The sequence below is a fragment of the Eschrichtius robustus genome, chromosome 20, assembly GCF_028021215.1.
Source record: "Eschrichtius robustus isolate mEscRob2 chromosome 20, mEscRob2.pri, whole genome shotgun sequence".
NCBI lineage: Eukaryota > Metazoa > Chordata > Mammalia > Artiodactyla > Eschrichtiidae > Eschrichtius > Eschrichtius robustus.
In genome coordinates, this window is record NC_090843.1 from 54,056,910 (window position 1) to 54,082,024 (window position 25,115).

General features: G+C 42.8%; 1 protein-coding gene across 3 annotated transcripts in view; it reads right to left on the minus strand.

The window, feature by feature from the left end:
• Window positions 1–25,115, minus strand: part of SMG6 (SMG6 nonsense mediated mRNA decay factor) — a 234,536-nt gene that overhangs the window by 179,115 nt on the left and 30,306 nt on the right. For all 3 annotated transcript variants that reach the window (XM_068530486.1, XM_068530488.1, XM_068530487.1), the window contains one exon: window positions 4,600–4,661. In XM_068530486.1, the coding sequence (XP_068386587.1) occupies window positions 4,600–4,661 (62 nt within the window). The remainder of the gene's footprint in view (window positions 1–4,599; window positions 4,662–25,115) is intronic.

A 25,115-nucleotide genomic window follows, 5' to 3' on the forward strand; every position in this document is an offset into this window, starting at 1 on the left:
TATTTTTTAAAAGCTGTATTAGATTTTTTAATCACGTGGGAGAAAGTTCAACATATATTAAATGAGGACAGTTTTAGAGTAGTTTAACGCAATCCCTTTTTATACATATTTGTAAAAAATAAATAAGAAAATGTGTGTGTGTGATGTATAGAAAAGAAGATAAAATATACACCAAGTGTTAGTGGTAGATAGTTATCTCTGGATAGTGAGAATAAGGATAATTTTTTATTTCTTCTTTTTGCTGGGTTTTCTAAATATTTTACAATAAGCATTGTATATAGTAAAAAGATTTCCCCTACAATGAATACTTCTGGCTTTTGTATATAATACATTCATAATTTTAAAAAAATCAAGACACAAACATTATATTTTTAACAATTCAGAGTCCAAAATAAACATGAGCCTTTGAATTCCAAGAGATCTTGAAGCTGTGCAAATAGCATGACTCGGCAAGCAAGTAAAAACTAAAGTGGTAACTTCAACCTAGGCTATAATGGGAAGCAAAATTATTCTGTTTGTCACAAATCAGAAGTCTGCAGGCTGCCGGCTTCCCGACCTCTCTCAGAGGAGTCTGAGCACAGGTCTGATCTGCCTCTCCCGGGGAAAGCCAGTGTCTGTCAGGAGCCACACGGCACCCCTGACCTATTCCCCTTCCTGAGCCTGAGAGGATTCCGGCCCTATCCTTTAAAGCTGCAGAAGGTAGGATCACTTTCAGGATACGAGTTTCGCTGGCTAAAGTGACTGCTTTCTGAAGTGATCTCTAGAGATACCTTGTCTCATTTGAATGGCAGTTTCAAGAAACCAGTCTTTCAGACAATACTGGGACCTAGACCCGGGAGTGACTCAGACAGTGACTAACGGGGCAGGACCCAACCTCTCAGATGCTGGGGAACACAGCTGGGCCAGACAACATTCTCTGCAGAAAAGAATCAGGCTCCCTAACTTTTCTTAATGTCTTAATTTTTAAAAACTGAACAAGATAGGAGCGAACCAGTAGCAAAAAACAAAACAAAACAACTAAGCCGTATGACAGAGTAACAATGAAGGGGAAAAAAATCATAGTGCTACAGAACATAAGGACTGGAACAGACCTTGGAGATCATCTATTTAAACTACTGATAAGGAAACCAGAGCCCACAGAGGCTCTGACTTGTTCCCTCTCGAGGTCTTAGAACTAGTCAGCGGAGAAAAACAAACTCTTTTTGGCACTTGATTCCATCTAACACTCCGCACCTCTTTTTCGCTGGTTGCTGAGAGGAAGGAGACTAGCGTTGCACACATTAGGCCCTCAAGCGTACACGGATGCAACGGAGAACGCGGGGCACGGACAAGACGAAGACTGGGAGAGCCACGGGGGGCTTTTCTCAGCAGGCAGGCGGGACAGTGGATGTGTCTTCAGCTGCTCCCCATTACAATCTCCTCACTCTTAATTCATTTTCAACGCCTCCCACATTTCACATCTTCTTGGTAATTAGGCAGCAGTCCATGTTGTTGTGTGTGGCTCAGGCTCATTGCTTTTCTAGTCTTACAGACTTCTATACTTTTTTTTTTTCCAATAGAAAAATTATTGCTGTTTCTGCCTTCCAGAATAAATATGGGGCTCAGTTCTCTTTTTACCTCTAGGAGAGCACAAGAGGAATACTCACCGAGGGGCTGGGGTGCCTAGAATTTACATACATTTTCCTCATGTGAACACTACTACAACTCACTGTTCATGAAGGTGCAACTAGACTGGCCTTATCTTTTTGCCAACAGAATATGTTATATGCAGAAATGGAAGAGATCTTGAAAAATAATCTGGACCACAGCAAACCACCTCTGACAAATGAGATAATCTATTCGCTTGCAAAGGCTTCCAAAGAAGAAAATTCCTGAACATCTTCCCTCTGTGAAATCTTCTTACACCTAACCCAAACCTCTCCAGCTGCAACATAAGCCTATTTTTCTCTTGCTGTCATCCAACAGAAATCAAAACTATTTGGTTATGACCCTAATATTTAAACACAGTTAGGGTACCCCCAACAGCTGTCTCTAAATAAAACTTTTTTTACCTTATTTTTTTAAAGATTAATTTGTCCTCTCAGAAATCAATTTCTAGCTTTTTAATCATTATTGTGATCCTTTCTCAAACCTCCTTCAAAATATCTAAATATGAGAGTTTTAAAAAGGGGAAAAAATAAGGTTCTAACTAATGCTTAACCTGATTTAAAAAAAAAATATATATATGTGTGTGTGTGTGTGTGTATATATATATGTATATATATATATGTATGTATGTATATATATATCTCCTAAACATTCGTATACTTTGGACCAAGATCTATAACTTTTTTAGTCCCAAGAGTCTCTAACAGAGCTAAGAAATACCTAGGGCAGTGGTTCTCAACCAGGAGCAATTCTGCACTGCGGGGAACATTTGGCAATGTCTAGAGACATTTTTAATTGTCATAACTGGGGGTGAGGAGAAGGAATGCTACTGGCATGTAGTGGGTAGAAGCCTGGGATGCTGTTAAACATCCTACACAGGACAGCCCCTACGACAAAGAACTATAAGGTTCAAAATATTAACAGTACAGAGGTTGAGAAATCCTGACTTAGAGCAAACATGGGGTACATAAAAAGTTAAAGAACAAACACAGGAAAAGGAAAAAAGGAGAAAATACTGACTAGAAAGGTAGTAAGGGAAAAAAAGATTTTTTAAATGAGAATTTTAAAAGAAATAAAGAGATAAGGAACCATAGCACCTACTTTAAGTGCAGTACAGTGGTATTTCTGATATGATGTGCTATTTTATGAAATAATTTCTTATTATTATAAGATAATAATCCTGAAACTGCACCCACCCTGAAACTGCAACTTTACATTACTCACTACTGACTGGCCTACTATGACCCATAGAATACTAGATCCTTCTCTCCAGTCTTTCACAATCTACCCATTTCTTGTAATAATTCACTTATTCCTACAACAAATATTTACTGAGCACCTACTACATGCCAGGCACTAGGGATACAACAGTCTTAAGCAAAAACTCCTGCCAGAGTAGAGCTGACATGGGGGTGGGGTGAGGGGTTGCTACTGATGCACCTAGTTTACCTTGCTGAGTAAATCACTTCACACTTATTTCTGCTAGTAGAGATGCATCTATTGGCACTACTCCAAGTTTCCCAAGTCATTTCAAAATCAAGACTATAGCCATCCCTGTCACTCTTGCCCAGGCTGATGACAAATGAATATGTAAAAGGCACAGTTTCTAGTTCACCATCCACAAACAGTGTTTCTTCAAGCAGGACAAAGCTTTTCAGCTTCTCCCACTAAGGAAACCTTCTAGAGCATTACAGATACACTTACAAGGTTATGACAGAAAGTGAAAGGGAGGGGCTTCCCTGGTGGCGCAGTGGTTAAGAATCTGCCTGCCAATACAGGGTACATGGGTTCGAGCCCTGGTCAGGGAAGATCCCACGTGCCACGGAGCAACTAAGCCTATGCGCCACAACTATTGAGCCTGCACTCTAGAGCCTGCGAGCCACAATTACTGAGCCCACGCGCCACAACTACTGAAACCCGCATGCTTAGAGCCCGTGCTTTGCAACAAGAGAAGCCACTGCAATGAGAAGCCCGCGCACTGCAACAAAGAGTAGCTCCCGCTGACCACAGCTAGAGAAAGCCCGCACGCAGCAACAAAGACCCAACACAGCCAAAAAAAATAAATTAATTAAAATCTTAAAAAAAAAAGAAAGTGAAAGGCAAACACTGACAACAACTGGGGGAACTATAATCCAAAGCAAATCACCCCAAAGGGTAGTTCACAATAAAACCTCCAACTCAGAAAATATCAAAATGCAGAGACGACCTGAGGGCACTGCCACCCGTTCCTCTCCTGGAATAACGAGGCACTCAGCACAGGGGCACCAGCTTTACACAGTGAGGAGAAACTCGGATCCACCAAAGGGATACTCAAAACCTGATCTCTTCCCAGAGACTTAATGGATTAAGTAACAGGGTCTCACCCACACCACCTTCCCTGAGATTTATATGGAAATCCGTGGTGAATGGTGAAACCATAGAGAAGTCTTAGCATTTACTGCGGTCAGCAATATGGTGCAGGAAACTGAGCACAGGAGGAAGGGTTATGGTTCGAAGGAAGAGAAAATGTTGGAGGAATGAAATTACTGTCCACTAATTTTCCCTTCTCTTTAAGGGAAAATTAGTGGATAGTATCTTCCCCCAAGGAGGACCCCTGGCAGCTGCACCCAGGGACTAAGCATGACTTCCTTGCGGAGCTCACTAGGGGCTGAGCCGGAAGGCAGAGGAAAGAGAAACCCAGAGGGATTAGGGGTGGGGGCTGGGAAAAGATTGTGGTTAAAAGGGGGCTTTAGTAAAGGTAGGGAAAGGGGAGCCAGAGGGATGGAGAGTAATATTTCCCAAACTTCATGAGCACAGTAGGAGAGTGAGTGAAGGGAAGAGGAGAGAAGGTGGAGGCCCCTAAGAATTCACACCCTGTGCCCTCAGTTACAAACACAGTCTAGTTGCTAACAATATTAAATTCCAAAATGACTTGTAATGTAGGAAAATAAAATAAACATCCTGCACACTTACCCAATCCGGGTAAACAGCTTCCCATGGGCATGGAGAAAACTGAGGATGAACCTTTTGTTCAGCTGCATGGGAAAAAAAGAGAGGAGAAAACAATTAAACTTTCCCCAGTTTCCTGTTACTGAACAGAGTCCCTAGTGACACAATAACCTGGCCAGGGTCTAAGGGGTGGGCACTAGGGATGGGAACCAAATGAACATACCCAAGCTCTCACACAGACCCAGGGCCCATGCCCAACAGCTGCTGCTCAGCTGAGCCAAGATGACAGCAGGCTCGGTGAACGGACAGCACCCCCTGCTGGCAGTAGTGTCTGAGTGCAGGGAGCGAAGCACTGAATCCCAACTAAGCTGGATAGATGGCTGTCACCTTTTGCCATCTAGAAGTCACTCTGTCCCCATAATGACGGAAATGAAACACTGACAAGTACAGGACAGGGATGATGATGATCTTGGATAAGTCCCTTCTCTTTCTTACGAGCTGTTTTTCTACCTACCCAAAAAACAGAACTCTTCTTTGGTAACCAAGGGTAAGGTAATCCACCACTAACTAGCTTATCAAATTGTACTTCTCCAGATTTTAAAATAAAAGTGCAGGGGCTTCCCTGGTGGCGCAGTGGTTGAGAATCTGCCTGCCAATGCAGGGGACACGGGTTCGAGCCCTGGTCTGGGAAGATCCCACATGCCGCGGAGCAACTAAGCCCGTGAGCCACAATTACTGAGCCTGCGCGTCTGGAGCCTGTGCTCCGCAACAAGAGAGGCCGCGACAGTGAGAGGCCCGCGCACCGTGATGAAGAGTGGCCCCCACTTGCCACAACTAGAGAAAGCCCACGCACAGAAACGAAGACCCAACCCAGCCAAAAATAAATAAATAAATAAATAAAAATTAAAAAAAAAAAAAAGTTCAAACCTTTCCTTTTTTTTTTTCTTTTCTTTGAAAGAAAAACTGAAAGCTGGGGTTATGTGAAATCCTCTGGCTTTTAAGTGTTGGCTACTAAAGAAAAAAAATTTAAACATTAGGCAAGCCAAAAGCACACGTTTGCCAGCCACATCTGGCTCACAGCCATAAGCTACCAAATTTTCAAACTCAGGTCAAGGTTCTAGAAAATCTACTTCTATCAAAATTTAGGGGAGATATTCCTCTAAGCAAAACAAGGCAGGGAAAAAAATTCAACTCCAAAGAAAGTGGAAATAATCTAAAGACCAAACCCTGTCATCTTCCCTGGTCTCCTGGAAGCAATATGCTCAGGCTTCCCTGTAGCCAGACAGGGAAGAGGGATCAAGAATTTTGATCTCAAGGTGATGGTTAGGGCAAGGAACAGTCCAGCACCCTGGATGCTCTGCCCAAGAGGAAAATACTCTTCTGGTTTATACCCTTGCAAAACAGAAAAAAACAATCAAACTGTGGCAGTTCCACCAATTTCACAAGGAAGCTGGGTGTGAGGAAAGGAGGGCATTCTCCCCTCCCCAATGACTTCAACCACAAACTGCAAAAATCTTCAGTCTTTATATTTGCTTAAACAAATTACATTTAATCAGCAATACTAGACCAAACTCTGATTTCTGTAGTTAAAAAGGATACTTCATGGAACGTAACCTGTCTCTACCGTGAGGTGAGTCAGGGCAGGGGACACTGGGTTCCATGAACAGAAGGGAAAGATGAGGACCTGCCACAAAATAAATGGCCGAGGGCTCTGCCACTGTTAGTGGCAAGGCCTGGGCTAGAACGCAAAGGAAGGTGGTGAAAAACTTACCCCTCAAACCTCTGCCACTTACCTGCTGTGGGGTCTCAGGCAACTGATCTAACCTCCCAAAGTTTTTCTTTCTATGCAGTGGAGATAACAGTACCTATACATTAAGGGACTGGTGCATGAGATAAGGCAACTAAAAGCACATGCTCGGCATTTGTAAACACTCAAGTGTCAGCTGAACATTCTCTCCCAATGAATGGTTGAGTGAGTGGTAAAATGTTAACAACTGGAGAATCCGGGTGAAGGATCTACAGGAGTTCTCTGTATTATTCTTGCAACTTTTCTATGGGTATAAAATTATTTCAAAATAAAAAGGTAGGGCTTCCCTGGTGGCACAGTGGTTGAGAGCCCGCCTGCCAATGCAGGAGACACAGGTTTGAGCCCTGGTCTGGGAAGATCCCACATGCCATGGCGCAACTAAGCCTGCGAGCCACAACTACTGAAGCCTGCGCGCCTGGAGCCTGTCCCCCACAACGGGAGAGGCCGTCACAATGGGAAGCCCGCACACTGCAGGGAGGAGTAGCCCCCGCTCGCCACAACTAGAGAAAGCCCACACGCAGCAATGAAGACCCAATGCAGCCAAAAATAAAATTAATTAATTAAATTTATTTTAAAAAATCAAGCACCACTAATTTATTTTAAAAAAAATAATAAAATTAAAAAAATAAAAAATAAAAAGGTAAAAATATATATTCTCTCTCTATTCTTGTTTTAACTCAACTGTCCCTTTTTCCAGCTGCCAATCATAAACTGGTTAACTCATTCATAACTAGTTATATTTATCCATACAGGATACTTTGGTAGAAACAGAACGATATTAACCCATCTCATTCAAGCCAATTACTATCCCCCAAGCCGCAAGATAGCTCAGAAATTCAAGCAACTTAAACCAGTGAATGACAGAACTTGAACCCAGGTCTCCCGATTCCAAAACAGTTCTCCTCCCCTTAAACTGCCATCTATCTCAGGAAGAAAACAGGTGAGCTTATTCATGAAGGGCCAGTGAGGGAATAAGAGCAACTAAAAAGAGCAGTTCAGTTTTACCTTTAAGTTTTCCTTACCCATTAGGTAGGAAACATAGTGTGTAACCCACAATACCTCCTGGAACAAAATGAGTGCACCATGAGGTTTTTCTTTACTTTTTTTTTTTTTTAATAATTCTTTATTTTATTTATTTATTTTTGGCTGTGTTGGTTCTTTGTTTCTGTGCGAGGGCTTTCTCCAGTTGCAGCAAGCGGGGGCCACTCTTCATCGCGGTGCGCGGGCCTCTCACTGTCGCGGACTCTCTTGTTGCGGAGCACAGGCTCCAGACGCGCAGGCTCAGTAATTGTGGCTCCCGGGCCTAGTTGCTCCGCGGCATGTGGGATCTTCCCAGACCAGGGCTCGAACCCGTGTCCCCTGCATTGGCAGGCAGATTCTCAACCACTGCGCCACCAGGGAAGCCCCACCATGAGGTTTTTTAATGCTGGAGTTCTAGCTATACTTCCCAAAGATCCTTCTCTTAGGGTAGTAGATGAAGCCTACTTAATTACCTGACTTCATACCTGCCATTATCATATTTTAACTATATCTAGTAGAAAGTGGATTTCAGTGCATTGTTTTTCAATTAGTGATAGTGAAGGGAATCTTAGCACACTTTGTCAAACTATACACACATTCTCTCTGACCTTGGTTAATGAGAACCACTGCTTTATTTTTAGTCTGAAAGTACCTGTTACCCTAAATATAGTTTCTCTTTATCTGTCACCAACATTTTGAGTAGGAAAGGAGCTAAAATGTAGATACATTCTAGAGAGTGGTAAAGCATGTTATACTGAGGAAGTAGATTTGTAACACATTGGTCAAAATGGGACTAAGCACCATCGTAAATTAATAACATGAAGTCAGCAAGTGCTGAGGCAGAGCTTTTGGAAAACTTAACTGATACCAAGTCCACAAAAGGAAGGTCTTAGTCTGAGCTTCCTTCCTCTCCAACACATCACCATGGATTGGCTTCATGTTTGGAGCTTTTTTTTTTTTTTTTTTTTAATTAATTTTGTAAGTGAAATAGGGAGCATTTTCTTTTTTCTTTTTTTTTAAAATTTTATTTATTTATTTTTTTTTATGGCTGTGTTGGGTCTTCGTTTCTGTGCGAGGGCTTTCTCTAGTTGCGGCAAGCGGGGGCCACTCTTCATCGCAGTGCGCGGGCCTCTCACCATCGCGGACTCTCTTGTTGCAGAGCATAGGCTCCAGACGCGCAGGCTCAGTAATTGTGGCTCACGGGCCCAGTTGCTCCGCGGCACATGGGATCTTCCCAGACCAAGGCTCGAACCCGTGTCCCCTGCATTGGCAGGCAGATTCTCAACCACTGCGCCACCAGGGAAGTCCCTGTTTGGAGCTTTTTGATTCTTAACAATACACTCAGATGGTCTCACTCAGGTAGAGAAAGAGCTGTTTTTCCGCGTATGGTGAGACTATCTGTCTCCAGATCTTCCTCGTGCAATTACATACTGTTCACCAGAAACTAAAAATGCTTCTTGGGTGTAGCCCTAAGAGACAGTGTTAGAATTATTAAAGGGCTCCTGGCTCTCTGGTTTAAGTCCATAACCAACTCACAATGGACTCTTGAGCCTTTTGTACCATCTAAAAGCAAGGACCCAAAGTGACACTAATGGCAATAGTTGGATGGGTAGGTCTCTGGACACTCACAACAAAGTCTGTCCTTCCATTAACTATGGGGTTATGAGTAAAGTGGTTTGGGTTGTTCCTCAACTGTAAAATGGAATTTCTACCACTGACGGTACCTAACTCAGAGCTGAAAGGATAAAACGAAGTAATACAAATTAAAGCATTTTGAGGAATAAATGTCTTATGCAAGCCCCGGTTATTACCACTCAGAACTGCCTAAGTGCTTTATGAACTGTGTAGCAAGGAAGGAGAAAGAAGCTCCTCAGAGGCAGCAAGACATCACCAGAGGAGAGGATTCTGAAATATGCCCAATTTTAATTCTTAATAGTTGTTCCTGCTTCTAAAAAGTTGTGTGGAAAACTGAATTTCTGAAAAGTGAATCACTTTAAGGACAGTAGGAGGAATTAAGAGGAATTCCTCAGTATTAAGAGGAATTCCAGCATGCGTCTTTAAAGTGTTTTGGGGAACATAAACTATCATTCTCTAATTTATTCATCTGGGATGTCTCTACTTTTATATACCAAGTACTCAAAAAAAAAAACCTTGTTGTGTTTTAAAAGGGGAGGGCTCTATCCCCTTAGATATGAGACAACATAGGTGAAGACCAAATTTCAATGGTACCTGTTAGAAAACATCCAGGACTTGCAGAGCCTGCCATCAAAGCCCAGTTATCATCTCCCTAAAGCACTGAGATCACAGGTGGAAAAGAATGTGAGCACAGAGGTGAAGCTGCCCACGTTCATCCCTGTGCTCCCCTGACAGGCACAATCAAGAGCAGACCAATAAGACAGGGTCCCCAAAGCCAAAGAACTTGTAGCCCAAGAATAAAAGATAAATAACATACCAACTTGCCAACTCCCCATTTACGTTCCAAAACCTAAGACAAGGCCTTCTGACTATGAAGGTGCCAGGAGGCACTGTGCTTCCCTTACTGCCACTATCCCTCAGCCAGGAAAGTCTGTGGCAGGGAGATCTAAGGAGATGATAGAGAAAGTGAGGAAGGAGGGCACGGCACACAAAACGTGGAAGCCTACCGGTAAGTCAGCAGTGAAATAATCATATAGCAGGAATAAAAACTGCTCATTAGAACTTTCAGTATTCCTCTTTCCAGGATATAGATAAATAAAAATGTATAGGCAAGTCAAGTAGCAAGACTCAAATGCCTTGTAGGGAGACAGCAAATCACAAAAATCCATCTTCGAATCCCAAAGAGCCACACTGAGGCTGAGGTAGAGCAGGTATGGTGATTACTCTTCACCTTCAGTTTCTTCACCCCTGAACTGTTCTGGGCAGGATGACAGCTCAATTAGCTCTAATTAAGCCCAAGTCCCATGTACAGCTGTCCTACTTAGATGGCTGGATCTGAGCCATGTGAATTCAAGTGTAAAACGTGCCTCTTAAAACCAATGCACCCCTTGAAACAACAGCTCTCACTCTCACACTGCAGCTTAGTGCTGCCTCAACAAAGTCTTACATTAAAGCAATTTACTTGCTATTACTTCATTATCTCTCCTACTTAAAGCCAGCAAACTGGAGGGAAATTGGGCTAAATGTCAAATCAGCAGTCAGCTCCGGAAAACCCAGCCAGCAAGCAGAGGGACAGCTGAGCTTAGAGTACCGGGCTGGCTCTCAGGAGGAAAACTGGCACTAGGTCTAAAGAAAAGAAAGAACCACAAATTTGTGACTACTCTGTATTTATCGCTCATTTGTTTACTGTGGCGGAGGGAGTAGTACAGAATAGTATGAACAAAGACCACTGATCTGGGTTCAAGACCTGGGTTCAAATTTTGGTTATGCCATTTATTTGCTATATAACTATCGACAAATCATGTCAACTTTCTGAGGCTGTTTCTTCAACTATAAAACAAGAAGGCAGGGTGAGATCAATATCAGTGATTCTATAACCCTGAGTGTGTACGCATCACAAGAAGAGCGTCTGCAAAAAATATAGATTCCCCAGTCCTTCAGAATCAGAATCCTCAGGGAGGGGAGAAGGGGACTGCGAATCAGCATCTTTAAAAGGTCTCCAGGTAATTCTGAAAGACAGCTAGATTTGGGAATCCCTGGGCTAGATCACGCGTCAGCAAATTATGGCCGAAGTGTTTTTTAGTATGGCCCATGAGCTAAGAATGGCTCTCATATTTTTTAACAGTTGAAAAAAATTGAAGGAATTTTTCATGACGCATGAAAACTATATGAAATTTAAATGTCAGGGTCCACAAATAGAGTTCTATTGAAACACAGCCACACTTGTTTGTTTCATATTGTCTGTGGCTGCTTTCCCCCTACAAAGGCAGAGCTGAGCAGCTGTAGCTGAGAGTATGCCCAAAAGCCTAAAATACTATCTGGCCCTTTACAGAAAAAGTTTGCTGATCCCTAATCTCATCTATAACACTGGGGTCTCAAAAAAATGTTTGTACCTGCATAACACTTCAGGGCTACCACACACATACTGGAAACAGCAATGATTCTCATAGGCTGTTTAATAGCAAGCCCCACCTCTCTGGATGTTCTGACACCTACCCTCCCACCTATCACCTCAGGGGAATCACCAATCCACAGTGTTCCTTCCAATTCTAAAAGCCCACAAATGAACAGTTCTAACTAAATCTAATCTTTCTTACCAGCTTCTGGGCAAACACCATCCTATTCTATGTTAGCACAAAATACACCAAATGCCAAAAGACTGCTGCTCTCAAAGCTTTTGACCTCAAACGCCCCAAAGGCTACAGAGAAATATAAATGGGGCTCTCAAGGTTTCCACCTTGGAAGCCACTATGGGGTGGAAACACAACACACCCAAGCCGAATCAATATTTCACTTAGGCCAGAGGGCCCCAGAACTTTTCCCAAAACATCCCTAATCAAGGAAAAGTGTCAGACTAAGGCTTATGAATCCCTGTGCTGTGTGGTCTGACAATCTACAGCTCAGAAGTGCCACCAGCTTAGCATCTCAAGGTATACAGGGAAAGAGAGAAAGTTCAGCCAAAGGGCGACACTGTTGCTCTGACTGAGTTACTTTCTGAATGACTCTTCTTTCTGACTCATCTCTTTCAGAGCCTGGGAACTCTCATGCCCATCAACCCAAAAAAATGGGGGCGCTGGGACACCTTTGCAACTGCACAAAGTGGGAGAGAAGAGGACAGGGCTGAAGCTCCCACTTGGTGAAGAGTTGGGCACCAGAAAATAGTTTTCCAAAGGCACATACACAAGCTCAAACCATCTTTTAAATGAATGGATCAACAGAGCGCTGATGATGGTGAGGTCCTTTTCACACTGTGTCCACCCATTCATGTATTCATTCAACAAAAACTTACTTGCCATCTTCTAGGGACATGACACTGTGCATGAACTATGAACAAGGCAGAGGTAATGCCTCCTCTGTGGTTGACACAATTATAAAGTAACATGATTGGCGAAGGATGGGATGCTGTGTATTTCCACGGCAGGAGCATCAGAGATCTCAGAGGAAAAGAGGTAAAGAGTCATGTCATGCCTATGTGTCATAAGCATAGGGGACAGCATGTGTGATGGTCCCAAGAGTAGCACGTTGTAGACTGGCATGGCCAGGTGAGTGATTCTGCAAGAGGGAGGCTAAAGAAATAGGCTGGGCCAAGTTGTAGACGTCCTTGTTAAAGAGTTTGATCTTAAAGCCACTGAAGGGTTTTGAGCAGAGAAGTGACATCAGCAAACCTCCATTTTTATTTATTTATTTTTTTAAAGATTTATTTATTGATTGATTGCTGTGTTGGGTCTTCGTTTCTGTGCGAGGGCTTTCTCTAGTTGCGGCAAGCGGGGACCACTCCTCATCGCGGTGCGCGGGCCTCTCACCATCACGGCCTCTCCTGCTGCGGAGCACAGGCTCCAGACACGCAGGCTCAGCAGTTGTGGCTCACGGGCCCAGCCGCTCCGCGGCATGTGGGATCCTCCCAGACCAGAGCTCGAACCCGTGTCCCCTGCACTGACAGGCAGACTCCTAACCACTGTGCCACCAGGGAAGCCCCAAACCTCCATTTTTAAAAGGGCATTCTGACAACTGTCTAGAAATTCTAATTGTCTTTTTTTTGTTTGGTTGGCAGGGGGGAGTGCGGAGTAAAATGTTTACAGGCCAGGAGACCAGTTAAGAAGCTGCTGCAATCATCCATTGGCAATAGAGACAGAGAAAAGAGGGAAGACAAAGAAAACCATCATTCCACACTCAATCAATCATGATCCCTTGTCCCTAACTCCCAATGGTTCTAGTTCTAAGTAACTAAATTTACAGAGACCAGCAGTGGCCCAGAACCAAGCAGAAGTCTTTAAAATCACACAGAAGTCTTACTCAAACTAAGTGAAACACTGATTTCATTTTTAGAGATAATTTGGATATTCTTATCTTATTTTCTTTCAATAATATTTTTAAACAGCCTAGCATAGTGTCTGGTAATTAATACATATTCAGTAAGAGACTGTTGAAGAATCTATTAAAATATATAGATTTGAGGGGCTTCCCTGGTGGCACAGTGGTTAAGAATCCGCCTGCCAATGCAGGGGACACAGGTTCGATCCCTGGTCTGGGAAGATCCCACGTGCCGCGGAGCAACTAAGCCCATGCGCCACAACTACTGAGCCTGCGCTCTAGAGCCCACGAGCCACAACTACTGAAGCCTGTGCACCTAGAGCCCGTGCTCCGCAACAAGAGAAGCCACCACAATGAGAAGCCCGTGCACCACAATGAAGAGTAGCCCCCACTCGCCTCAACTAGAGAAAGCCTGTGAGCAGCAACGAAGACCCAATGCAGCCATAAATAAATAAATAAATTTATTTTAAATAAATAAATAAATAAATAAAAATAAAAAAGGAAAAGAAGAGAAAACAGAGTACTATCGGGATTTAAGGATTTGATCCTGAGTAATAGCAGCTCCATCTGCTACATTCCAGCTCAAGAGACTGGACAAGAAGAGACCACAGCTAACATCACAATACAAGCCGAAGTCCTTACAACGGCCGACAAGAGTCCTGCGTAATAATCATTCTCCACTCCTGCGGCTTCCTGATACTTGAATATGCTAAGCACATTCCCACTCAGGGGGCGTGGGGGGGCGATATTTTCTCTCTAGCCCAGTGGTTCCCAACATTTACGATTCGTAGGAATTGCCTGTGAATCTTTTAAAAATACGGATGCCTGACTTCTATCTCCAGATATTGATTTAATTGGCGTGGAGGTGAAACCTGGGCATCATGATTTTTAAAAGCTTCCCAGATGATAGTACTGTACCAAAGTTTGAGAACGACTGCTCTAATTTACACTGTTTTTATAGCACTTATCACCAATTTTTACACACACACCATGACAGGAAGGACTTTGTGGATTTCATTCACCACAGCCAGCAGACTCATAGAGGGTAACCTATAAATACTTGATGAACAAATAGCCTTTCTAGTCTGGTCTTTGGCTGCTCCTCCTGCCTCCACTCTTGCTGATACAGCCTACCCTTCAGCAACAAACAATTATTTGTGATGCCCTAAATTCACCATGTTCTTCCTGCTACTATGGCCAATCTCCGTCTAATGCCTTCTCATGCACTCCTTTTTATATCGAATAAAGCCCTTCTTTTCCTTGCTTAAGACCCTCTTCCCAACCCTCTACCTCCAGGCTGAGCTTGACACCTTATCCTCCAGACTCAGAGACTATTTCACATGCCTCTGTGATACCGGGTATCATGGTACATCTTTATTATATACACACATCTGTCTTTATATGAGCTCTGTCCATAAAATTTTTCCATGATGATGGAAATGTTCCTTATCTTCACTGACCAATACAGTAGCCATCAGCCACAGGTGAGTAATGAGTGTTTGAAAGGTGGCTATGGTGACTGAGGAACTGAACTTTTAATTTTATTTCATTTTAATTAAATAGCCCCATATAGCTAGTGGCTACCACACCGGTCAGCACAGCTCTAGGCTGATGTCCTTTAGTGAATGATTCGTTTCTATATACCAGGACACAGGAATTATCAATAGTGAGGGACAGCTGACTGAAGAGATGGATGGATATGAGTTTGCTCCAAAGATTATAATACCCATACTTTTACAATTTCTGGCTTTGCCATATGATCGGAGCAAAAGACACATCCTGAAGCACAAATAAGGCTCAGCCAACGGGAGCAAAGGATTGGAAGAACCTATTCTACTCTTCTGCCCAGATATATAATCCACATAGTGTGGAAGTGTGGCCTCACACCTGATTTTAACTATTGGACTGCACCTTTCAGAAGCTTGGGGGCAGCTCCCAACTAAGGACAGGTTGAATTTAGAGCTGGCTCTGTGCTTTAGGAGTTAAAAGTACCCCAACCTACTAAGACACAACTCAGACACCGAGAGCTCAAGGTTTCCCAGCTGAGCAAAACAAGTGTGTCATACTCAACCACCTTAGTAACAGTCAAAACTTCTCCAGCACCTTCTCTGTGTAAGGCACATTTCTAAGCACTTTATGACTATTAGCCCATTTAACCTCACAACAATCCTGTGAGGTAAGTACTGCTATTATTTCTATGTTACAGATGAGAAAACTGAGCACAGAGAGGTTAAGTGACCAGCCCAAGTCTGGTTCCAGAGTCTGAGCTCTTAATCTTCCACCTTTAAAAGGGGCAACTTGGGCTTCCCTGGTGGCGCAGTGGTTGAGAGTCTGCCTGCCAATGCAGGGGACACGGGTTCGAGCCCTGGTCTGGGAAGATCCCACATGCCGCAGAGCGGCTAGGCCCGTGAGCCACGACTACTGAGCCTGCGCGTCTGGAGCCCGTGCTCCGCAACAAGAGAGGCCGCGACAGTGAGAGGCCCGCGCACCGCGATGAAGAGTGGACCCCGCTCGCTGGAACTGGAAAAAGCCCTCGCACAGAAACGAAGACCCAACACACCCAAAAATAAATTAATTAATTAATTAAAAAAAAAAAAAAAAGGGGGCAACTTTTTTGGCAGAACCAAGAATCACACTGAGGATGTTTATAAAGGCCAAAAGCTAAAGCAACCCCAAGCAAAAACCTACCAATGGCTCCAGCTATCATTCACTGAAAGACCACTGGGCCAAACCAACCGAGAACTCTTGTAGATTAAGGGAAGTAGATACTTCCAGTCCAGATCATACCATGAAAGCTGGTGGAAGCACTTAACAACTGTACCCTACGATAATGCCAGCCAGAAGAGAGAAGAAAGAAAAGTGGGAAAAGTGAATAAAAGCTTGTTCTCCATATCAGTAAAATAGCAGTAATAAAACTAGTAAAATAAAAACCCTAATATTTTTCTAGATAAATCCACAATCTGCCTGTTTAATAAGGAAGTAGTTCTTCAAGAATCAAAGAATATATGTGCATTTACACACTATCATCAAGGGACTGTGCATGGTCCAGAAAAAATATGAGAAAACATACCCTCCTGCCTACCCACCTACCACAATACAGGAAAACCCCTGAATATCTCAGGAAAGGGAGGAGTAAGAACTAATCTAAGAACCCAGAGAAGAACGAAGCTTCAGTTTAAGAAAGATGTGGTCACAAAGAAGGTTTCACAAACCACTCTGCTGTGGGCACCAAAAAGCAAATAACCAGCATTACAGGGCGCTCTGACAACCTCATGTGAGCTTCAGATTTAAGCAAGGCACCAAATAAGGGAAGGATTCTGGAGCATCAACTCCTAGGAAAAGTGTTTCAAGTTAAAAATGGTTATTCAGGTTTGGATGTGAACTTCTGTATCTGTTCTTTATCAACAGAGGCACCTCTACCTCACTGGCAGCTAGCAGTAGAAAGGGAAGAAAATGGTTGGAATAAAAATGGATTACACATAGACGACAACATGAGCTGACGCAGCCTGGCATTTACCTGGACACCACAGACAAGGCTATAAACATGCAACGCAGAACTTGTAGGATCCCACATCCCAGCTGGACCCAAGCATCGCCAAGGAGCAGGCTGGCCATGATGTCACTTTTCCCCCAACAGCCAGAGTTCAACATTAAGGCCAAAAACCACAGCACTTTTGGTGAGAGACTCAGTTTCACTGTGACTGGAGGAAGGCCTGCTTCCATCTAGTTTTCTGTCAGTCATATCCTTTTTGTGCTGGTTCCCAGACTCAAAATATCTAGTTCAAAAGGCATGGCAAACACCTTCAAATTCCTTGTCTTTGATCCAATTCTCTTCATTTTCCTTATCCTCTCTCAACAATGAAACTCAATCTTAGGCACACCAGAAAGCAGGTAAATCATGAACATTAACTTCTTCCTAACTTATTTACAGTGCTTTATCCCTCTCACTGTTACTATGAAATGTATAGGGAAAATGTGAGTTTAGAGTTGAAAGAGAAGCACGAAAATGACGAGTCAAACACCAATTACGCCGGGACTTCCCTGGTGGCGCAGTGGTTAAGAATCCACCTGCCAATGCAGGGGACACGGGTTTGATCCCTGGTCCGGGAAGATCCCATATGCCATGGAGCAACTAAGCCTGTGCGCCACAACTACTGAGCCTGTGCTCTAGAGCCCCCGAGCCACACCTACTGAGCCCACATGCCGCAACTACTGAAGTCCGGGCACCTTGAGCCCGTGCTCCGCAGCCAGAGAAGCCACTGCGATGAGAAGTCCGCACACCACAACGAAAAGTAGCCCCCGCTCGCCACAACTAGAGAAAGCCCGCGTGTGGCAATGAAGACCCAACACAGCCAAAAACAAACAAGCAAACAAACAAATAAATAAAAACTAATTACACTGGGTTACACAGTTTGCTTAGTTTGTGACAATTGATCAACCTGTATGGCTTTGATACATGCACTTTCCTGTATGTATATTATACTGTAATAAAGTTTTCTTCAAATTACCACAACCTCTGCTGCTGTTCCACAAAAAGCCTTTATTTCATGCCAGTATCCTTTGCCCTATATGTCCTAACCCCCGTCAAGATTCTAACTCTGAGGTGGTAAAAAATGAAGGTGACTGTGCTAAAAGGCTGTGGCTCCATCTAGGTGCAGAAAGCTATGCTGGTGTTAAATACCAGATCTATTGATGGTGTAAATTAGATCCTATTGTACAGATGTAGAAACAAGGAAAGAGACTGAGAAATGTGTTGGCAGAAATAAAAAGAAATTTAGGAATATGACCCAGAAGATCTGACTCCAAGTCTGCATCAGCCACAAGGGACAGCGTCTCAGGGGGCACCAAGGGCATCTACTAGTGTCTTATCCAACCTTTTGATATGTATCACTTCAAAGTATTTTAAAAGCCATACTGCTTTACAGATCTGTCCAGAAGTCTAAAAGAAAATATGCCAAAGAAATTCCTCGAAGAGAATGTCAACTGACTTACAAATAGTTTGCTTTACAAATTAGGGCCTAGCATCTCAGAGATTTGTGGCACAAGTCAGCTCAAAATCTCATTAGACAAAATAAGACTTCCGTATCTTTACCAAGAAACACCCCAGAAAAATGCAAATCCACAAAGGTATTATTCCAACTCCTCTTTTCCATATGCTTCAGTAGTTGCAGTCCTACTGTGTGTGTGAAGAGCAAGAACAGGACTTATTGCCAACAGTTACAACACAGTGCATAACTTATTCCCAAGCCAAGCTAGGCTTGGCTCAGAAAGCTTCCCAGAATGATGGAAGGCATGACTGTAGGATGACTCAACCTTTGCTAATGCATAAAATAAAGCAAAGAAGAACTATTTGAAGGATTCACTTCTAAGCTTGGGCCAAATCAAAAGCCCAGTAGTATCCACTTTGTGATGAATCTTCAGTTCCAGCTGACTGATTAGACAGCATTGGTGTGGCCATCTGTACTGTGGCCTAAGATGTTCTAATGACAGACTCCTGGCTAGGAATCTCAGAAGCAACCACTCAGTTTCTAACCACACCATGTTTTAATCCATGCTGTTCCTTCTGCCAGAAAAGTCTGCTACCCACATCTCCCTAAAGAACTTCTTTCATCCTTCAAAATTAAGGACAGATTCACCTTTCTAGGTAGCTTTCCCTGTTCATCATGAGTTAATTTCTTTCTCCTCTGTATTACCCCTATACAGTATACATATTTCTTCTATTATAACATGTAACATTTCATTACAAGTATTTACTTACGTATCCATTTTTCTTACTACACTGTATCTTTGAAGGAAGGACCAATATCATTTACCTTTCTAGGTGCAGTGCCTAGAATAATGACCAGCATACAAAGCTATTCACTAAATATTTATGGAAATGACCTGAATGGGGACAGGAAAAACCCTGATCCCCTCAGAGATGACTAGCTGACCTGAGAAAGGGGTTTCACAACTGGATAAGTAAGAGAAAAGAGAAAAATGTCCATATAAAACTGTGAAGCCAATTATTTAAGTCCACATATAAAGGTATATACTGTACTGCAAGACAGAATACAAAAAAGAAAGAGGAGCCATCAAGAAAAAGATTAGAGGTCAGGAGCAGTAAGGACACGACACAAAATGCATGCCAGAAATCCCTGACACTTACTAAAGCCAGTTACAAGTTCAGCTCTAACCTCTGGAACAATTAAAATAGAGAATTATTCTGAATAACAAATTCGTAAATGTGCATGAGGTTTAAAAAAACACACAAAAAAACCTCACACAGTACAACTATCTCTGATACTAAAAGCAAAAATGTCTCCCGTGGGTTTCCACAAAGAAGATACCAAGTAATGCAAACAGCAATGATTCCCTAGGCCTCTTTTATTATTTGTCTTAATATAGGCTGATGACCTTACACCAAAGTACAATTCAGTCAAAGCAATACTACCACGGACCAACATGTCACCTAGGTACATGTTCTAGGAATGAATGACATGGAAAGAGCAAAAGGAGGAGAGATGCCTAGTGATTCCCAGAGCAGACACTCAATAAATTTTGAATCGGTAGACAGAAGATAGACAACTGGAAAAATCACTGAAGCTCTTAATAATAAAAATGTGTGATAAATACATTTTACAGGGACTTGAGCATCAGAAAGCATCTCGATAGTATTTTAAGTTCCTTCTGGTCTAGGGAGTCTATATACTAATACTTGGGAAAATAAAACTGAGCAGTAACTTCAATATTAAATATTTATGAGTAAAGTGAAAGGCTTCCAGGAGGGGAATAACCTGAGTTTCCCCCTGGAGCCAAACAAAGGGTCAACCGACTGGGGTAAGATCACAAGCCAAGAAGACAACTATTTCATATTCTCTACCTTAGCCCAAACATCACACCCAAGACAGTGAAAACAGAGTAGACAGATGAAATCCCGGGACCTTAAAGAGTAGATAGGGATTGCAAATAACAGAACTACAGATACGTCTCCCCACGAGTATCGTCAGAAACTTAAAAAAACATAGGAAATTGGTGAGAAAGGTAACATGGGGAAAACAAAAAGGTCAGTGCAGTCTCTTACCCCACACAACAGACAATACGTTATATACAAAGTGAGCTGCTCCCACTCACTACTAGTAACATCGCCTCACTACTCTGTCCCTTCCTATAGCAGCTGCAGATTGAACATGGATCCTGTGTAAGGGTCTCATTCTTATTTGGAAGGCTCTTCACAGACTAGGAGCTGTATCCTAAGGGACGATTTATAGTACACCCGCACATACATTCCAGTTGGCTGGAACTCAGCAGCTGATTGCTCCCTTGTCTAACTTGGTAAGGAGCCAAAGGAGGACTTTTCTCAGTCGACTCTCCCAGGCTGGAAAATTCTCTAGCCCCAGAGTTCTGGCTTAAGTCTGGATATCAGGTTATTCAGGAGATGCCAAAACTACGTCTTTACATTGGCTTTGAACAAGTCTCTCAAGTACACCATACGGATTCCCACAGATCTCAAAATCATCTGGACATAAAGGCCAAAGATGGCCACTCTTCCTCTCACATAGAGAGGAACATGCTTTCCAAAGCATGGCCAACATCAAAACAAACCTTTCATAAATCATACATCAACCTGAACAAGTCCTGAAGGGTGAACAAGCAACAGACACACTCATTAAATGGCCTCCTTACAACCGTTTTATTCTACACTGAAAATTCTCCCTATTCCCCCAGTGACTGGAATTCTCTCTCACTGTGGTTGATCCCTATGCCATGAAGGGCCAAATTCTAGGTCTGTTTCTCTGACTGAGAGGAAATGAAGGAAGAAACCTTAACAAGGTGTTTTTTTTAATCTCAGTAGGCTCTAAATCACTGGTTCTCAACCAAAACAGTTCCACCCCTCCCAGGGAGTCCTTGGAAAATCGTGGGGGCCAACTACTGGCATCTAGTGGACAGGGCCAGGAATGCTAAACATCCTATGGTGACAGGCCAGAAAAATGAACTGTGCCCCCAAAAGGCAATAACACCCTCATTAACAATCAATGTCCTAAAGGACCTCTGGGTTAACTGCCTTCACCCGCCCAGCTTCTGGGGCAGTGGTGGGCCAACTTTTTCTGTAAAGGGTCCGGCAGTAAATAGTTTAGGCCTTACAGGCCACATACGTCTCTCTGTCACACGTTCTTCTTTTTAAACAACTCCTTACATAAAAAGGTAATAAACGCTTCTTAGCTTGCAGGCCACTGGCAGTCTTGTATCTCCCCCTGTTCAGAGCACTACCTGACTCATTACAGTCCACTTATATTGAGAGATGCTGACTAAAATAAAATTCGATGCCGTGTGTCATAAACAACTCCAATAATGAACATTACAATTTTAAAGAATGCAACAAGAGCTTCAGAATTTAGTCTTAAAACTTAAGAACTGAGGCATGTATCTGACTTCTAATCAATTAAACAGTTCTCTCCTCTCCTGCCCTGTGCATTTCAGTAGCAAGTTTTCTTGTGAATGTTCATTTTCAAACATGTTACTGAAAAGAGCACAGGGGCAGCCTTTCCCTCTCCCTTGAGGGTATATAACTTCCTATTCACTATGCGTGCCACTCAAAAAGTCTCTTTAGAATTACTACTCTTAATATTTTCTAAAATGTCTAAACCAAACCAAAGCCTGGAAAATCTGACTGGTATCTGGGTCCTGACTTTCCGGATGGTAACTAAAGGTCACGTGGGGTGGAAAGTGGCCTGTGGGTAACACAGAATACACACATGCACGCGAACAGGATATGTTGGTAATCTGGTTTCCTGAGACCTGGTGAGTTGTGAGAGTTCTCATCAACACTCTTGGGGAAGATGAAAAACCTTAAGCTGGGAAATACTGGATTTTAAGAAAGTATTCATTCTTAGAATTAGATTTCTGGTTGAAGCAGAATGGGAAGGTACACCTCCTCTTCCTCCACATTTTAGTTGTCTAAAAACATAAATAAAACAAACACAAAAAATAAATGAAGCAAGTATCTGACGAGGTTTCTTCACTATGTGGAAGCTGGTGTTTGCAGCATGGCTTATATCACGTCTCAAGCCCAGAAAGACGAAGAGTGTGGTTTTGGTGTCTAACCAGCCTCAACTGCACCCTGGCACTCTGTTTCTTCCCCCTAGAGAACTCTGCTCTGCTAGAGGAAAGAAACCAACCTCACATCTTGAAACAAAACTGCTAGGATAAAAATAAAGCCCTGAAGTGGTTTGGTGACCGAGGTCATATGGGGCGTTAAGGGTTTGTAGTTAGGGCCAATGTACTTTGAGAAACTTCCACTCACTGCTAACCACAAAGAGACAAAGACAGACATCAGCCCGAGAGTCCAACAGTGATCCAGGCAGGTGGCCCCAGACCTTGTCTGTTAGAGGCTGTTCCTCACAGCAAACTCATAGGATCAATATCCGAAAAAACCCAGTCCTAGTTCTGACTTTCTTTGAAAGTAATCTCACCAAGCTGTTTCTTATGGCCTGAGAAAAAGAGAGCCAATCTGTAGCCTCTTCCTGTAGAAAGAGGCTCTTATGAACTCCTGTCATCACATGCTGCCAAATCTCAGTTGACAGAAGAATACTTTCAAAGAGTTGCCAGGGTGGAGGAGAATGACACGGGGTACATATTGTAAGCTACTTTACAAAAGTAAAGGGCCACATCAGTGACATGAAGTTAATAAAATGCCCACAGCAACCCCGAAAAAATACATGGTACCCACCTCACAGATATAAAATCTCTGTATTCATGAGGCCAAAAAATTAAGCTAACTTTCTCTGCTTTGACGATATAATTATGGGGCAATGCAATAACTGAGTTATCATGGACAAAACATTTACCTATTAGCAGAGAGACTCAATTCTTCTCTATCATTGTAAATTAAGTCAATGCTTAGGCTACCCAGAGGAAATCAGGTCAAAAGCTATTTTGAGCTTCATAGTGGCACTAGCTCTGGAAGTGCCAACCTGAAGGATCATGATACAACTCTAGGAATTGGAACTCACTCTAATACAAGGCAAGACATCCTGCCTAAGGAAGCAGGCCTTCTAAAACCATGCTCTCATCTATAGTTATGTTCATGGGTGGGGGCAGGGGGGTGAGGGGAAGGTGGAGGCATTAGATGTGTATCACCCACACATCACAGCTTTCTTCTGCACGGTGGTGGCAGCAGTGGTAGCAGCAGCAGCAGCTGGAGTGCACAAATTATGCAAGGGGCACTGAAAAGCAAGACAAAGGATGGGTCTGAAGAAAATGCCACCTGCATACCACACTTTTAAAAAAAGCCTTCAAGCAAATATAATAAGTTGAGCATGTGAAAGCTCTGTGCTACGGCCACCTGACCTGGATTTCCCACAGTGAAGCTGTGCTCCTTTTTTGGCCCATGTTTACTTTGCTGGACTCTTGATTAAAGGCAAGAAAAAAATGTACTCATATACTATCCAGCCTTGTAGAGCCATGTATCAGAGTCGGAAAGAAAATCATCATCCTCGAAGGAAAAACCACCATGGAAACATGGACACAAGAGATTCAGGCAGGGACAGCACACAAAATCCAGGCAGATGATTCCCAAACCTTGGCAAATAAGGTTCTCACTCTGCCAGAGATTCCACATAACTATCAAAAAGCCTGGGGACAAGGAAAACTACATGAGACCAGAAAAGCTTATTCTAACCAACTGGTTTGGTGGGTGGCATTCAGACTTTACTAAAACACAGCCTGAAGCTTTTCAGTTCACACGCTTAGGCAGTATAACTTCTCACTTTTCACCAAGCTTGGCTGCAACAGGATGCTGAGGAAAGAGCTCTGTCCCAGAGCTCTGTAGGTAGGCCTCAATTCCCACAGGTACAAATTGCATTACGAAACAGAAGTGATACCTTCAGATTCCTTAGGCTCACTACTGGACAGCAGACAGAGTAACCCAGCCAGGTAGCAGGACATACTGCTAACTGATTTCTGGGTCAACAACAATGACAACGTCACGTGAATCCCAGCAAAACACCTATGGCCCAATGATTAAGACGTTTCCCTGTGCCCAAAGTCAGGCCCGTTTGGGTGCTCTTGTCAATCTTAAACTGAATCTCTGAGAAACAACTTAGATGTCTCTTAAAAACCTGGATTGTAATAACTTACTTTGGTGACACTTTTAAAGCATGGATCACAAAATCAAATGCCTACAGAGGCAAGGTGCGTGATATAAGTAAGCAACATACAAGCAAGCATAGGAGAGGTAAAGGGGCTAGTGGCAAACTAAAAGGGGGTAGGTACTACTCAGCTCTGGCAAATTGTTGCCAGATCTTGATTTCTTTTGAGAATTAGCTGGCAACTGACTGTAATTTTAAAATAAAACAGACAAAAATCCACTATTTGTACCACTTGAACTCTGGTTAGTGAGCTAATCAGACACCTCCTAACGCAATAAAAAATGAGGCACACGGCCCCACCAATGAAGTACTCTTACCAAAAATGCTGGAAGTATCTAACCATGTGTTTAACTCTCATTTACAGTTATATGGGGAGAGAGGAACAGGTTAAATGATACCACAAGGAAAGAGAGGCAAATCCAGAATGTGGAAATTCCATAGGACAATTGACCTGCTTCTTCTTCCTTTTTTTTTTTTTTTTTTGACCTGCTTCTTTAACAAGCTAGTGACATGAAGAAAATTTTTAAAAGGGAAGGCAGAACCGGTCTTGATTAAAAGAGACTTAGGAAAAAAACAATCAAACAATAATATATAGATCTTGATTTGAACAAACCAACCCTAAGAAGACATTTGTTAGA